A 14,953-nucleotide genomic window follows, 5' to 3' on the forward strand; every position below is an offset into this window, starting at 1 on the left:
AATAATAATAGTAATTTTAAAAAGAAAGGGCAAACTTAGCATATACTGTCCTAATAGCAGCTGGTTTTATTGATTTCTTACTCTATCCAAATGATCTCCTGGCACAGACAGGGGCAATGATTCCAGTAAGGTTTCTTTAGCTCAGGTCTTTTACTGCTTTTTAGCTGCACAAGAATTGGTGCATACTATAATGAAATTCACTGGGATTGCTTTAAAACTCTATGAATTGCCAAAACTGGGAAGTGCCTTTGTTCTAGTTGTAGCAGCCCCTGCTGTGAAACACATAGAGAAAACTGTTCCCTGTAAGTCATTTGGATGGTACATTTCTGGAGACTGTCCTCAGAAATCTAACCAATAGGAACATTGGTTCATGTAGGAGTTTGGTCCCCAGTTTGCCCACTTTATATTACTGTTTGCTGTGTTCAGAATCCGTGACAGAGATTCGAGAGGCGCATGCATTTTGCAAATCTCATAAATCCAGTATCAGATCACGAAAGCTGATGTCATTTGAAGCATAGACATAAAAGCAAAACTCAGAAAAAAGCAACCATTGGCAATGCAACCCAAGGACTCCTTGCTGTGGATAGGGAAAAGGCATTGTTAATATCAAAAAGCTGTCCATATTTTTTCATAAAAATTTAATCGTTTGCTTTTAACTGAAGTCGTTTCTCTTAGACAATCCAAAATACTACTTAGGAAAACAAGCTGTATGCAATATAACAACATGCATACAAGAAGCATGACTGGAAATTGGCAAGCTAATGTTGAAGAGTTTCCATTTTCCTACATTAATGGGTATCAGCAGACGTTTTAAGATAAAATTCCCAATGGGTTAAATGATTTCATAGCTCAGATGAAGCTTGATGCGTTCTCACTCTTCCCATGTTTTGCTTTCTTAGTCCCTCTGTGATGTGTCTTTAGGGCATCCTAAAAGACCATCAGCTATTGTAGCCTGTATTTCTGAGAATCCAGACTGCATTGCTGTACACTGGGATATATGTTTTTCGGACTTAATGCTACATTTCTTCTAAGTGACATGAATTATTTTCTACCTACATGTACTTTCCTTCACAATTCTTAATAGTGTAGGTTTTTAAACTCTTGAATTTATTTAAAAGCATTTAAATTGGAGGAAAAAATAAAAGCGAGCTTGCCTAGCTGGAAATGAACGTCCCTGAGTTGTGATTTGTGGTTCTTTGTCAAGTATTTTGAATACTAGTAATTACAGATGTTGCTCTACAAAGAGTTTCTTTGACATTAATGTACAGTTTTCTGAACAACTTGCTAACTTAGTCTTTGTTATTTTGCTTAGGGCTCACCAGTAAAGCCTGTATCCATCAGAGAATATCAGAGAACAGAGGATACAAGACGATACTTACATCAAAACAGGTAAGAATATGTGGTAACAGTAATTCTATCCAGAGTTTTATGATGAATGCAGAGTGCATATTTACTGAATGTGTTTTAAAAATGGCACTGTTGTCTGATGCTTCACCAGAAACATGCATTGCACTTGACTTGTAAATTATTGCTCCAGATTAGGAATTTGTATTCTAATAATGGCAGTGACCAAAAGGCACGGCTGTTCTAGACCAGTGCTCAGCTTTGAATCAGTTGGTTAAAGAAGTCTGCCATATTAAAGTGTATACTTTTAAACTGATTTAGTATCTGCATTTCATGATTTAATTTGTGCTTCAGTTAAATAGCTGACTTTGATTAAATAGCTGACTGTATTGGACAGAAGGAGTAAACAAACTTGTATTGCAGGTTTAGGGGAAGCACAAAGAGAGTTACTATGGAGCATCCGATGTGCTACCTGGTTGACTCTAGGTAGCTGTAGTACTGTAGGGGTTTAATTTAATTTAAAATGTGCTTTTATGTGTCATAATCATGAGCTTACGTCAGGGGAAGAAGGGATAGGATGGGAGTCAATGCTGAAAACAGGTTGTTTAGTTTCATAAAGCAGACTTTTTGAATGACGTTCACACTCTAGTGACTATTGGCTTATTGGAGGGAATGCTTATCTGTAAAAACTGGTCAGAGTTGAACAGAGTATAAGTGAGGTGATTGGGTTTGATAAAAGACATTTGGGTGTCTAGTTAAGAGAATAGAAGATAAGTGAATGTTTAGCTTCTTACTAATGGAGCTTGAATAAAAATTGTTGGAACCCTTCATATTTCAGTATTCTGTGGGGTGAATGTGAATGTGCAAAGACACAGCAGAACGCCAGCTCAGTTGTACTAGGAATGTTAGGAACTGCTAGCTATAATTATGTCATTACTTATGCTGACAGTGGAAATTAATTTTTAATGGCATACTAAAATGGCATTGAAAGAGAAAATAAAATCAAGAATAGTGTGTGCATTTTTCCAGAGTCATGGCAACATTTTAATAAGCATTTTGAAATATCAGCAGATGTGCAGGTAAGGTAGCTGTCTTGATTCAGAGGAGGGTAACTCCTTCAGCATATATCAGCATTCCTTATCCTGTAGTGTCTACAGGTAAGGCATAAAATAATGCAGCAGTCTGATATGTCCTCCCCAAATAAAGTGAGTGCTCTTGGTTTGAAAGACTGATTTTGTTGCTTGTTTGTTTATTTACATTCTTATTTGTACATTTGTGGTCAACATGGAAATATTTAGACTTTACAAACACTGGATTCTATGATGCATCTGAAGGAAGTAAAAGAAGGCTCATTAGCTTGGAGAGAGCTGATGTTTACATAGACATATTTTAAAGATAAAGGAAATTGTGCTTCAGGATGGTATCCAGTGTTTTCAAAATTTAACTTAAGGGTGGCAGCAGATCTTCATGCAGAAGCAGTTAATGTACGATCTAGATGAATTGTAGTTTATTCATATTATGCTGCAGCAGAGTGAAATTCTTAACAAGGGACTAAAAACAGATCATACTGTTAATGCCTTCAGAACAGTGTAAAAACAGCCATATGACAATGCGTAATTTTTTTGTATTTTAAGCTTGTATTAGACAAATATTTCATTTGTGGCCACCACAAGCAGTAAACTGCTTCCACAATAATTCTGTACAAATGCCTTGGCAGGCGGCCTCTTTGTTTTTCCTTCAGCATGCTGAAGCCATTAAAACTCTTAGTGTTGGATGTAAGGCAGACTCCATCTCAAGAGTACTTACATTAGTTTATTCAACTCAGTAACTACAGTTTGTGTCTCTACAGACTGTGGTGCATTCCTGATGCAACAAAGCTCTGTGTACTCTGCTCTGAATACGTTTCTTGGCACTCAGTTGAATCCAGTCCTGTCCATTTGAAACAGCACAGTTAATGGATTTGTCATGTGAATCAGTGCTAATTTAAGTAACAGAGGAGACCTGTAGCATATGGGTCTTCCACATCTCTTAAGATTCTCCATGCAGAATAGGTAATAAGTCTACACATAGGCTGCAGGACTGACATTTTTTGGAAATTGGCAAATGTGTCTCTGTTCCACAGTTGCCCCAGGAGTGAAGGTTGCAGTGTTGAGGCTGTCAAGAGTAAGCTACTAGATTTCCATCAACTTTCTAGGCAGCAACGTGGCAGGGAACGTGCTGTAGACTGTGGGCCTTGGGAATTGTTGCAGTGCTAGCAACTGCCTTCTAGTAAAAAAATGACTGCAAGTTTTCTTTTATTGTTGATATGATGGATAACAAGGATCAGTTATTGTTTACCTTGTGACTTTGATGGGTTGATTCGCAGTTAGGAAGTCATTACTTGACTGATAAAGTGAGCAGGTTCTGAAAATATCAGAGGGTGCTAATGTTTAAAACTGTTCTTTTCAGAGCACAAAAAGGCCTACAATAACCAGAATATAGTCTTAAAAGAGAGATTCTATCTTTGTGTATTTTGAAATCACTGTTAATTAAGCAAGGTGTGTTTATTTAATTATGAGCTGCAGTAACTGTGATCTGACTACATATAACAACATGATTTCTTTAGTCATCCTCAGCTTTGTTGTTACCTGAAGCTAATTGTCTAGGCCATTACTCTTGGAAAAACTGTAATCTAGAAAACCTATTTGGAAAGATGTAATCTAGAGAGGAATTAATCTGATAGTTTATAAGCATTAGTGGCTGATCCCCCTTCCACTGGTGCTTGCCTGCAGGGATACTGATAAATTACAAAGACCTGAAACTCTAAATTTGATGCAGGACAGAGAGCATCACCAAGTACTAAGGAGTCATGGGGACAGGACAGAGAGGTAGGGAAAAGCAACACATAGTTTCTACTGACTAATTTTATTCCACACATACACCCCTCTCCCCCCAGTAACTGCAGTAGCCTGTTGGTCCTCTAAACAAGGATCGTCTGAAAAGGTCCTGGATTGGTTACTTAATCAGCTCATAGATAATCAGTATGAAGAACTGAAATATCTCTGTGTAATAGGCCAAATGTACAATCCAGTTGGTACACCTTTAGCTACAGAAAAGTACCAGAGGAGAGCTAGAAATGACTGCTCAAAATCTGTCATGCACAGTGAGTTAAGTTGTTATCACAGCAGTTGGTTTAACAGCTTTGCTTACTAAACAGTTACTCTTCTGATTTGATGAGATACTTGTGTGTCGCTGACAACTCATGTATGAAAATTTGTTTAGATTTAAGGTAAAAATTATACTTACTCTGTTTTTCCATTTGTCAGACCCCCAGCTGATTCATCTTACTTTCTATCAAGTCACCACAGTCAGGTAACACATTGAACTCTACCTACTATTTTATTCTTTTGGATGAGTTTGACGCAAAACCAAACTCATGTTAGCCATAACACATGGACTGTTTCTCCATCTGTTTTACCCTATGTAGCTCTGTCTTTACAGCATGGTGCACTGTTTTGTTCCAGGTGCCTAACACAGATCCTGAGCTGCACCGCAGGCACATAGAGCATACCCGTCGGGAGGCTCAGCTAGCGGCGCTTCAGTATGAGGAGGAGAGGATGAGAACAAAACAGATTCAGAGAGAAGCTGTCCTTGACTTTGTTAAGGTACCTCCTTTTAGTATCTACTTGATACTTTATCATTTCCGAATCCCTGAATGAAAATTAATTGCCAAGATCATAATACTTGTACATTACACTCTCGAGCATGCATGCCATTTATAAAGAAAATGGAGAAATAGTGCTTAAGTCCATTTAGTGTTGGTGCTGTAGCTTAACATAGACAGGACTAGAACTGGAGAGGAAGACAGAAGAGATCTGCCCACACACAGTTTTTGCAAAGAACTGTATTTTTACATAGTCCACCTCATTCTCTCAATTTTTCATTCATATAGAAGTGACAGGGTTGGTAAAAGAAAGAAGGGGTCTTTATTGGAGAAGGCATGGAGGCCATTTAATTTTGAAGACAAACTGGGCAGAAAGAAAGCGATCATACCCACGAGATGACGTTGGCTGATCTATTTTGATGCTTTATGGTGTGTAAGTTAGTTACTTCCAGGTAAAGCACAGGTGCAAATTTATGGTACCTCAGATCCTCCATGGGTGCTGCATCTTTGTATTCTCTTTCACTGTAGTCAGTATGAAGTACTCTGCTGCTCAACATGCAAATTTCTTTATATGTTAGTTAAATTTATTTTACTGTTTACTGGTCTGGTGACCTACCCAACTCTTGCTATTACAAATCTAGTATTTTGGGCTTAGGGTGGTCTGCAGAGAGGAAAAGAATGTTTTATTGCATTTATGTAATGTGTAAATTTAGTTTAGAAAAAGGTTTTTAGCTGCTGGAAAGTAGGCTTTTCATTAACACCAACTAAGCTCAGGCCTCTGGCAATAGTTTTTATAAAAGCTGTTTTTATCAAAGATTCAGCTCAGGCTTTCAGTTAAAGACATGAAATGTTTAGAATGTATTTTGTTCATTGATGAGCCTTTTTGGGGTTTTTGGTTTTGATTAGCTTTTTTTTCTTCTGTTGTCTTTGTTATGCATGAGCACTTTATTCCCAGCAGTTAAATTCTTCCCTTGGGTTATATTTTGGATTTATTATACATCTTTAATATGCAAAAGCAACTTTAATTTTGTTTGTTTTCACATGGAATAAAGGCTGTTTTTTTATGATTGTATCAGTGAAGCTTCAGCTCAGTGGAAACTTGCAATTTTCCCAGTGCATATTTAAAAACTAAGACTTGTTGTTTTTAAAACACTTCTAAATTACACTGTTTTGTTCTGAGCTTTTGTTTCTCTGTCACATTCTTTTAAATTGTCATTCATTTTTCCTTTTTCTGTATAGCAAAAGGCATCCTTAAGTCCTCAGAAGCAAAGTCCCCTGGATAGTGAGGTAAGAGTCCAATAGGAGTATTACAAGGGACATCGGCACCTCAATTCTTAGCACTCTCCGTCAGAGGTATTTTTCTGATGATGGAGAACTCTTCAGGACTGGGTTATAGCAGTTCTTTTGACACTTCATGTTAATCCTTGGAATGTTTTTTTTTTTTGCTTATGGGACCATACTAGTATTTGCTTTTGTTCGTGTAAATGCCTGTCCAAGTGTGTTGTTTTATTGTTTCTTGCATGTTTTCTGTGTCACATTTCTTATTTCATTTAAAGTTACTCCTTGCGAGCCCTACAGTTTACTTTCTAAAGGGAGTATTGAGACAAGTTACTGTGTTGTAGTCATCCTTCATTGATCAGTTTTCTCGCAGTTTCCTGCCATTAGATCAACAGTTATGCCAAAAAGTTTAAGCATTAGAATTTTGAGGGCTGTCAGAAAAATAAAATTTTTTAAAGTTTTATTCTTGTGTAGTTTCACAATCAAAACCAGTAAGTCAGTGGGGAACACAAATCATACAAGGCTCAGCCTTCTAGAGCTGAGCCAATAACATCTGTTCACTCTCTCCATAAGATTTCTACATGTTCCACTGCTTGCCATCCCCACTTTCCTCCAGAGGACAGTAATTCACTTGGCAGTCTTAATCAGATCAAAACTTTTAATAATATAATGAGTATAAATACTTCTTCAGCAGCATTTTCAAACTAAGTAGTTAGAAAATTACCGAAACATGGGGTAATTGAAATAGTTTTTGCTCCTTTGCCTTCTTAATGTTCTTCTGTTCTTAATTTATTCTTTTAAAGGGTCCTTTGTTCTACCACAGTAAGAACTGTGAATATGTATTAGCTATATTTACTTGAGACAACACAGAAAGCAGAGTAATTGATTCCTTAAGTAATACGAATACACTGTAATTCCTGGTTATGTGGCTGTATATTACTGCAGAGTTACATATACTTTATGGATTTTAAAAAAGCCTCACAATGCTATAAACAAGCAGTACATGTTCCAAAATGTCTGTCTGTTCACATACCATGTGTTTCTGACATTCTGTGTGTTTCTGACATTACTCCATCTCTCCCAACTCCCAGTGTCCTTTTCCATCCAGAAGGTCTCAGCATACTGATGATAGTGCCTTGTTAGTGGTAAGATCCTGCACGTAATGGCCTTTTTATGTGTCAGATTCTAGAGCATAGAAATAACAACATGTTATGATTTTCTCAGACAAACTATTTTAGAGCTAATCTAAATAGCATAAAACATGACCATCTTCTTGAAAAGTAGCTTAGCTGTGAACTTTAATATTATATTGATACTTGTACTGGGAGCCATTTTTTAGTAATATAGTGATGATGTCCCACAAAATAATTAAAACTTATCTTTTGCTGACAGCAGAAGAAAATTACTGATAGAACAGTAATAAAGAACAGCTTCTACAATTAAAAATTAGCCTCTAGTTGTTCTGGTTTGATTTCTTCTCCATTCAGCTTGCTTCCCCATTGATGCGCTCTGCAGTATCAAGTAAGCAATTTTAATGCTTCAGGCACAGCCTTCTACTTTAACTCGTCTGCATCCTGCACACAGTGGTTAGAAATACCTAGTATCCTGGCAAGGAAAAACTGCTTTACATATGCTACAAATCATGAAATATTCCCCAAATCTTTTTACTGTGTATTGATTGAGACGTCTTAAAAATAATCTATTATGGACACTTAGAAAAAATAAAAGTATTTATGTACCTAATTCATGTTTTATGCTATTTCTCCCTTTATGGCATCTTAGCAATGTAGCATAATAAAGAATATAATTAATGCCATAATCCATGTCTATAAAAGAAAAATACACCTGATTTGCCTGCTGTTGCATGACTGCATGCCTGGGATTTATTTTCTTCATTCACGTGCTTCCATTATCAGCCTAAATTTTCTTTAGGCAGTGGTTTCAGTTAGAGTATCTTTCTCTAGAACACGTTGCTCAAGATATTTACTATCTCTTTATTCAGACGTTGTTTTCCTGCTTTAAAACAGTCAGCACTGTGCGAGAAAGAAAGCAAGCAAGCAAGCTTGTAATATTAGAGAGAGATGTAGTGATCATGCATGTGCCTGTTGAGAGAAATCACAATCAATTAGCGTATAAAAATGTGCTTTCATATTTAGATAATAAGAAACAGAAGAATAGCAGTGGTCTGGTTTAAGTGTTAAGAATCTGTTGTCAGTGAATTAATCTTTGGAATGTATTTTAAAGATACCTTTAGGGACTATTTGATTGTGTGACTCCATGACTTCTGTTGTAAATTAATATGTAGAATTTTACATTACATGACTTGCACTTTTCGGAAATTGATTTGAGACTGTCTTCCGTCGCTGTTTGTTTCTTTTGTATTTTAACCAAGTCACATCCTTGCACCAGGCTGGTAGGGGAAGATTGAACCAGATTTCCAAGCGGTCATTTCTCTGTTCATTTATTTTCTTTTGAGTCCTTGCTCTTTTCAGCAGCACTGAACTGTAATAGTATATGAAATACTCAGTTTTCTAAACTGCTGAAGTATGATCTGCAGCTCTGTTTTGCAGTGGAAATAAATACACAGTGTGTCTAATGATGACATATGCCAGGGCAGCTGTTTCTGGCAATTATTATAAATTGGAACATTAAGCCCATGCAAGCTCATGAATTTGTAGCAGTTTTGTTTCAACAAATGTATTCTGTGTGGTAAAAACCTGTTCAAAACCAAGGAAATGTTCATTAGATTGCTTTAGGGAAAAAAAAAAAAAAAACACCAAAAAACAGTCTGTCGTAAGAGTTGAAATTACTTCTGCTTTTTTCTATTCTGTTGTATTTCATTTGACTTTCTCCCTGCCCTTATGGATTTGAGATTTAGCTGGGTCTAATTTCTGAGGATATTTTTTTCCTCCACAACGTATTTGATATCAAAGTGTTCTGTTCACTAATGGCAGTTTTCGGTACCCATTTTTCATTTACATAGTTTCCTTTCCGTCTTTTCTCTCTCTCCATAAAGACTGCATGCAACAGTGTGAACTTTACCGTACCAAACTTTAGGACATTGCAACTTGCAGATAGGTTACCTAAAAAAAAAAAATTAGTTCTGCTGGTTTTTCCACTGATTGTTCTTGCTTTGTAGTGTGGGAATAACACTTCATGGCAAAAGGAGAGAATATTACACAGAAGTACAGTAAAAGATCTTTTGTTCAGCATTTCCCTTGTTACATCAGAGCTCTCCAAACTGAGCAGTTGCTTTTCTTTTCCTCCAAACAATGTTTTCAGCTCAGATGTAAGGAAAAGATTAAAAAAGTAGTAGTCTAATACATAGTTAGAATGCAAGTGAGCGTTCTTTTATTTTACTTGTTCTGTCTTCTGGTTTTATTACTGCTTTAGCAAAAAATTTTCTTACAACCAAAATTTAAGTTGTGAATTTCCTTTTTTAAATCTTACATCGTGTTTCTTCTCCTTGTTGTCTTTCATAACTAATTAAATTAAAATGTATTCACATTGCACAGGTTGCTCTGATTGTTTCCTTCTGTTTGTAAACATTTTCAGGACAGTCTGTTTGAACTCACAAAAAACTACGCATACTTTTCTATGAGTGTTAATAGTTGAGTTGTATGTTTGTTCTACATACCTGTGATTATAAGCGGATTTTGGCTTCATTGCACACTGCAGGTGCTTTCTTTTTGTTGACTGATGATAGCCAGACTAACTAAAATGTTGCTGACGAAACGTAATCACTGGTCTCTGGTGCTGTATACCTCAAAGTTTTGTATTAATCCTGTCCTGGCTGCTGGTCTCACAAGGGTAGTCCTGTTGGTTTAAATTGAGATTACTTGTTGAGATAGTATCAATGCTTCAGACATGGCTAGTGATGTCAGGTTTGATTGCTTATGGATCTCATTTTTTCCCGAATACTTTGTTTCCTCCCATACCGTCTCTTACAAAGTGAATACTGTGGAAGGAAAAATAGCCCAAAACATCGTCTCAAACTGCTGCACAATTTCTCTGTTGTGAAGCCTATGACATACTTGATAAGCATCAGGCAGCTGGTGTGACCTCTTCCTTTCATAACCTTTGTGTCATTGCTGCCTTGTGCTCTGTTTTCTTGTTGTGGTCTCAAACATTGCCTGAGGCCATCATGTTGCTGTTAGCACCTGGGATTTCTGAAACTTTAAGGCTTTTAGGCACCAGTGTGTCACAAATAATAATGGTATGGGTAAAGTAAGCAGGACTTGAGTTATGGTAACTTCTACCCTGGAGTTTTCTCTTAGACCACTGGCATCCATTTGTGTTTTCAGAAGTTTAATAATCAAATTCTCTTAAAATACCCTTACTTGGTTTGAGCAGAGTTCTGGTTGGGCTCTGCTTTGACAGTCCCTGTATCTACAGTTGTTTCTGGCACAGGGAGATTTCTCTGACTTCAATGCTAGACCTAGAGGCCAAGTGCAGCATGTGCAGTCAGGTGTTGTAAGTCTGAATTCCGACACCTTGGTTCCTTTCATATTGCAGCTGCCTTTTCTTACAGTTGTTCTTTGTCTCACTTCCTCCTTTCTTTCCTCTCTTTCTTTCCTTGCTGGCCCTGGCAGAATGGCTTTGAGCCTTTCTTTGTGTTTGAGATTGACAGTAACACCAATACCATTAAAAGAAGGCCAGGGACTCGCAAACAGGTGAAGAGCATGCAGTGTGTTGCTGTTGTGATTGTCCTACCCTGTCGTGTGCTGTTTTCCCCTTCTCTTCCCCCGCTGCTGGGTACATGGATTTGTGATGAGTTCTTGTTAGTCTGCATCAAGGTTGTCTTGGTCTTTTCATATAGGCATAAACAGTTATGTTAATGTTACAGACCACCTACTTCTGTTTTATTTTACTGATCTTATATAATAGATGATGTTTTCTTAAGTGATATTTTGAAATTCTTACCAAAAAAAAATAACCAAACAAGATTTTTGCTCTGTGCTGCTGTGGAGAAAGAGTCTGTCCTGAGAATCAGCTGTTAAGTCTGCATAAGGCTTGAAGATGTTTGTATTTAAGGCTTGCCCTGAGCATAACCTATCCTCCTAGTCCTTCCTGGCTATACTGTTCTGAAGTGGCAGAGTAGTTGCAAATCATTTAAAACACTAACGCTCTCAAGTGTGTCGTTCACATCCATAGAGTCTCTAGGTGTCATTTGGTGTTCTTCTCATGTGCTGAACTGCCACTTTCCTATTTGAATGCTGTTTCAGAAAGTATAGTTTCATTCTTGAGCCATTCAGTCCTCAAATGTTTTGATTGTGCTTTCAATAAGGCATGGAATTTGGCCTTCTAGGCCCATCTGTCAGTGATAGATTGGGATGCTGGAGCTCCTGTTCCATAAACATGAGAAGTTGTTTATTTGGTTGGGTTTAAGGTTGTCTGTAATTGAAATCTGACTGTGCTTTTTTTGTGGCAGCGCTGTGAATCTTCACACTGATACCTTCCCTGAGACCTAGATTCCACTCATGGAATCTTATTTACTTTGTGTGTAATTCACAAGGATCAGCATTAGGTGTTTGTGGCAGACACAAAGCGTGTATTCCTAAATTGGTGAGATGTGGGTTTCTCTGATTTTCACCAAGTTGACAGGAAAATAACTAACTAAAAATGCACAACATAGTTCAAATATTTAAAAAAAAAAAAAAGCTTTATTTTGAATAGTGGCTCAGAATAAATTGTTTAGGGTAAAATTTCCTTTTGGCTGATGGCATAGGGGATAGATTAGGTGTTATTAAAGAAGCTTTCGCCTCACTGTTCTTAGTAACTCACTGTTCTACTAGTTCTGCTTTTGATGTCACTGGTGTGTAAAAGAAACATCACATCTCCCAAGCTTACAAGCCAAAAAGTTCAGGAGAATAGGAAGGCTTTACCTGCAGTTCAGCAAGTACATATTTGTTGCCTGTTGAGTGTTTCTGAGAATGTGATCACACTCATCTCTTGTTTTTTACCTTGTTTACTGCATTCCACCTTTGTGTGTGACCTATCAGCCATTTGCTAACACTCCTACTGCCTTCTCTTTCTTTCTGCATTCAGTCACTTTCAGGGTTGAATCAAGAAAGCCATGCTACTACTCTGCCTAATGCCTCTACCTTCAGTCCTGTCAAGGTATCTCTTGCTATTATCTTTCACCAACAAAAAAACCTTGGATCCACACGTCTGTTTTAACAGGTGTTAGTCTGTCAGCTTCTAATCAGAAGTTCAGGTAGGGTATGAATCCGATTTATCTCATTAAAATGTAGTAGATATTACCTCATCTTAGCTTTAGGCTGCATCTACAGGAGGACTAAGCTATAAAAGCATGGTAACCAGTCTCTCCTCTGAGGGGTTCTTGGTTGGCTTTGATGTTGCTTTTTCTGTACAGGTTTATTTGTGCTTGATTAAGTTGAGTTCATCAAAAGTACTCCTTTTGTATTCTTCACCAGCTTACTTCTGAATACAGACACACTGTCTTTCTTTCTCCTCTGTGAAAACTGCTATACTGCATGCATTAATCACAAGAAATCAATCTGTCTAGGCACTGTAATAAAACACAGGATGTTTCTGTGGAGAGTGATGTTAAGTAAATACCAGGTTTGCATTAGCAAAGGGAAAAGTGTATCCTTACTGGTGCTTCTGTAGTGCAAGTTTTGCACAATGATCTCTTTTTCTGTGTCCCGTTTGCAAAGAATAATTTGAAAGTTTTGGTTTGAAGGAAGAGTAAACAGAGATCCATCATTGCATTGTCAGTACTGTTTCATCATTCTCTTTCCTTAGAAAAAACCAAATGTGTCATTTCTGCAAAAGACAAAACTTTGTTGCTTTCTGCAGCGATGAGACTTGGGGAACAGTGTACTGTGGTTTTTCACATTTCTGGGGTTTGTTGGGGTTCTTTGGTTTGGGTTTTTTTTCTGAAATGCATTTAGATGGATGGAGCTTTTTTTAAAAGCACAGAAAAATTAAAATTTAGTCGCAGCTTTTCCAGATTAGGACCATTTATATTCTTCTGCTCTCTTTATCCACAGAGTGATGACAGATCTACCATCTCCCCTGGCTCACCTACCACTCAGACAGGTAACAGGGAAAGGAACAAAAATTTCTGAAAAAGGATCAAAATGCCTGCTTTGCTTGTTTGTACTATGAAGAGATGGGAATATTTGTTCCCATCTCTCTATGTGGCACTGCTGTTAGAGAATTTACCCAGTTATTTGGGTCTCCTTAGAAACACACAAGGGAAGAGACAACAGGGGTGAAGCATGTCCTCAGGCAGTGTAGGGTTTGGCTGCTTTAGGCCCTCATACAGACCTAAAGCAGATGCATTCAGCACCAGCCAGAACAGTTGTTGGTATTGGTATGTGGAATGTGCTTTGCATGCAAGTGTCCTTGGAAGTGCCTTTTCCTGCTCTGTGCTTTTTACCATGCATGGCTGTAATTTATTTTGTCATTATTATATTAAAATTTTTGTTTTGTTCCTTTAATTACCACATTGCCAAACCCATTTCCTATTTAAATTCTAACTGTTTCCTTCTTCCTCCATTCCTGTGCCTTTCCCCGTTTGTTTAGTCCACCTTTCCCCTCCATATCCTGGCCATGCAGTCCCGCCTTCCTATAGAAACCCTGCCCTGCGACCAGAGAGTTTCCTTTACCAAGCAGCTGTCAGGGATGAAGCAAAGAAAGGTAGGTTAAATAGCCCAGAAATCAGCTAGCTTTGCTACCCTGTATTAACATCTGCATTTACTGAGGTTTCGTAGTGTTCTGTTACTTCAGGTCATTACCGTGAAACTACTTTTTGACTTTCTTTTCTAGACATGTGGTATTGTATACTTTTTGAATAAGAAATTTCTTATTTAGAGCTGTCAAATATTCTTTTGCCATATTTGTAGAAATGTGGGGATTTGTTCTTCCTGGTCTGTGCTTACACCCAAGAGATACCGAGGAAATGCCACAAGAGTCTTCAGCAGCTGATGAAGGCAGCTTGATAAATTTAGTGTTGTGCAGTCGCACATAATAAAGTTGCAGCTTCTGTAGAAAAACTGAACTGTTTCAACATTCTCCATCCAGCAGAACTTTGCTGTCTCCTTTGTGAGTTACTGTTACCCAAGAGAAAGAACAATCTAAACAGAAAGGAAAATGTGTTAAAGAATGCCTCACTTAGATTAGGAGATCATTAGTTTGATTCATAATAAAATGAAAGAAACAGGTTGTGAAAGGGAATGTATGATAGCCTTTCTGGAACCTTGTGTGTGCATGTATAGTACAGCAGTGAAGGACAATCAGCCAAACCATGCTTAGTGATTTTTCTTTCCTTCATGCTGCTTTTTTAGGTGCTGTTTCATCTTCTACCTGTACCTTGTCACCTGCTAATGATGCTGCAGACCCTAGAGTAAGACAGAACTCCAAACAGCGAGAGGAGGAGCTGGAGCTAATTGAGCAGCTACGCAAGGTAGGTGCTGCCCTGAGCCAGTATGTGGGCATCTTAGTAAATGCATTGTGCGCAGCCTGTTAAGGCTGTCATTGTGTTTTGGATCAGTTTCACTGAACCAGTGTGGTGCAAAATTGACCAAAATAAAATGGTGGTGTACAGTTTAAGTGGTTCTTTCAGATGGATGCAGTGATGTTTTTTGTGATGGATAAAGTCAGCTTCAAATTCTGTAAAATAAAGACTTCTGTTTCTGGGTGTCTGGTGATTTCTGCTTT

General features: G+C 37.6%; 2 protein-coding genes across 13 annotated transcripts in view; both read left to right on the top strand.

Annotated features, from left to right (window-relative positions):
* Window positions 1–14,953, top strand: part of RPL35A (ribosomal protein L35a) — a 150,833-nt gene that overhangs the window by 94,690 nt on the left and 41,190 nt on the right. The window lies entirely within an intron of this gene.
* Window positions 1–14,953, top strand: part of LRCH3 (leucine rich repeats and calponin homology domain containing 3) — a 65,314-nt gene that overhangs the window by 41,187 nt on the left and 9,174 nt on the right. For 3 of the 12 annotated variants that reach the window (XM_057427097.1, XM_057427100.1, XM_057427099.1), the window contains exons 10-19: window positions 1,313–1,389; window positions 4,650–4,695; window positions 4,848–4,988; window positions 6,227–6,274; window positions 7,357–7,410; window positions 10,858–10,938; window positions 12,314–12,385; window positions 13,282–13,330; window positions 13,820–13,933; window positions 14,581–14,699. In XM_057427097.1, the coding sequence (XP_057283080.1) occupies window positions 1,313–1,389; window positions 4,650–4,695; window positions 4,848–4,988; window positions 6,227–6,274; window positions 7,357–7,410; window positions 10,858–10,938; window positions 12,314–12,385; window positions 13,282–13,330; window positions 13,820–13,933; window positions 14,581–14,699 (801 nt within the window). Of the gene's footprint in view, window positions 1–1,312; window positions 1,390–4,649; window positions 4,696–4,847; window positions 4,989–6,226; window positions 6,275–7,356; window positions 7,411–10,857; window positions 10,939–12,313; window positions 12,483–13,281; window positions 13,331–13,819; window positions 13,934–14,580; window positions 14,700–14,953 lie in introns of those variants that run through there. The other 9 variants (XM_057427101.1, XM_057427103.1, XM_057427106.1 and 6 more) reach the window with 7 other exon arrangements.

This window comes from Pezoporus wallicus, unplaced genomic scaffold, assembly GCF_028554395.1.
Source record: "Pezoporus wallicus isolate ANWC-B61680 ecotype Strahan unplaced genomic scaffold, APGP_CSIRO_Pwel_v1 scaffold_7107, whole genome shotgun sequence".
NCBI classification, from domain to species: domain Eukaryota; kingdom Metazoa; phylum Chordata; class Aves; order Psittaciformes; family Psittacidae; genus Pezoporus; species Pezoporus wallicus.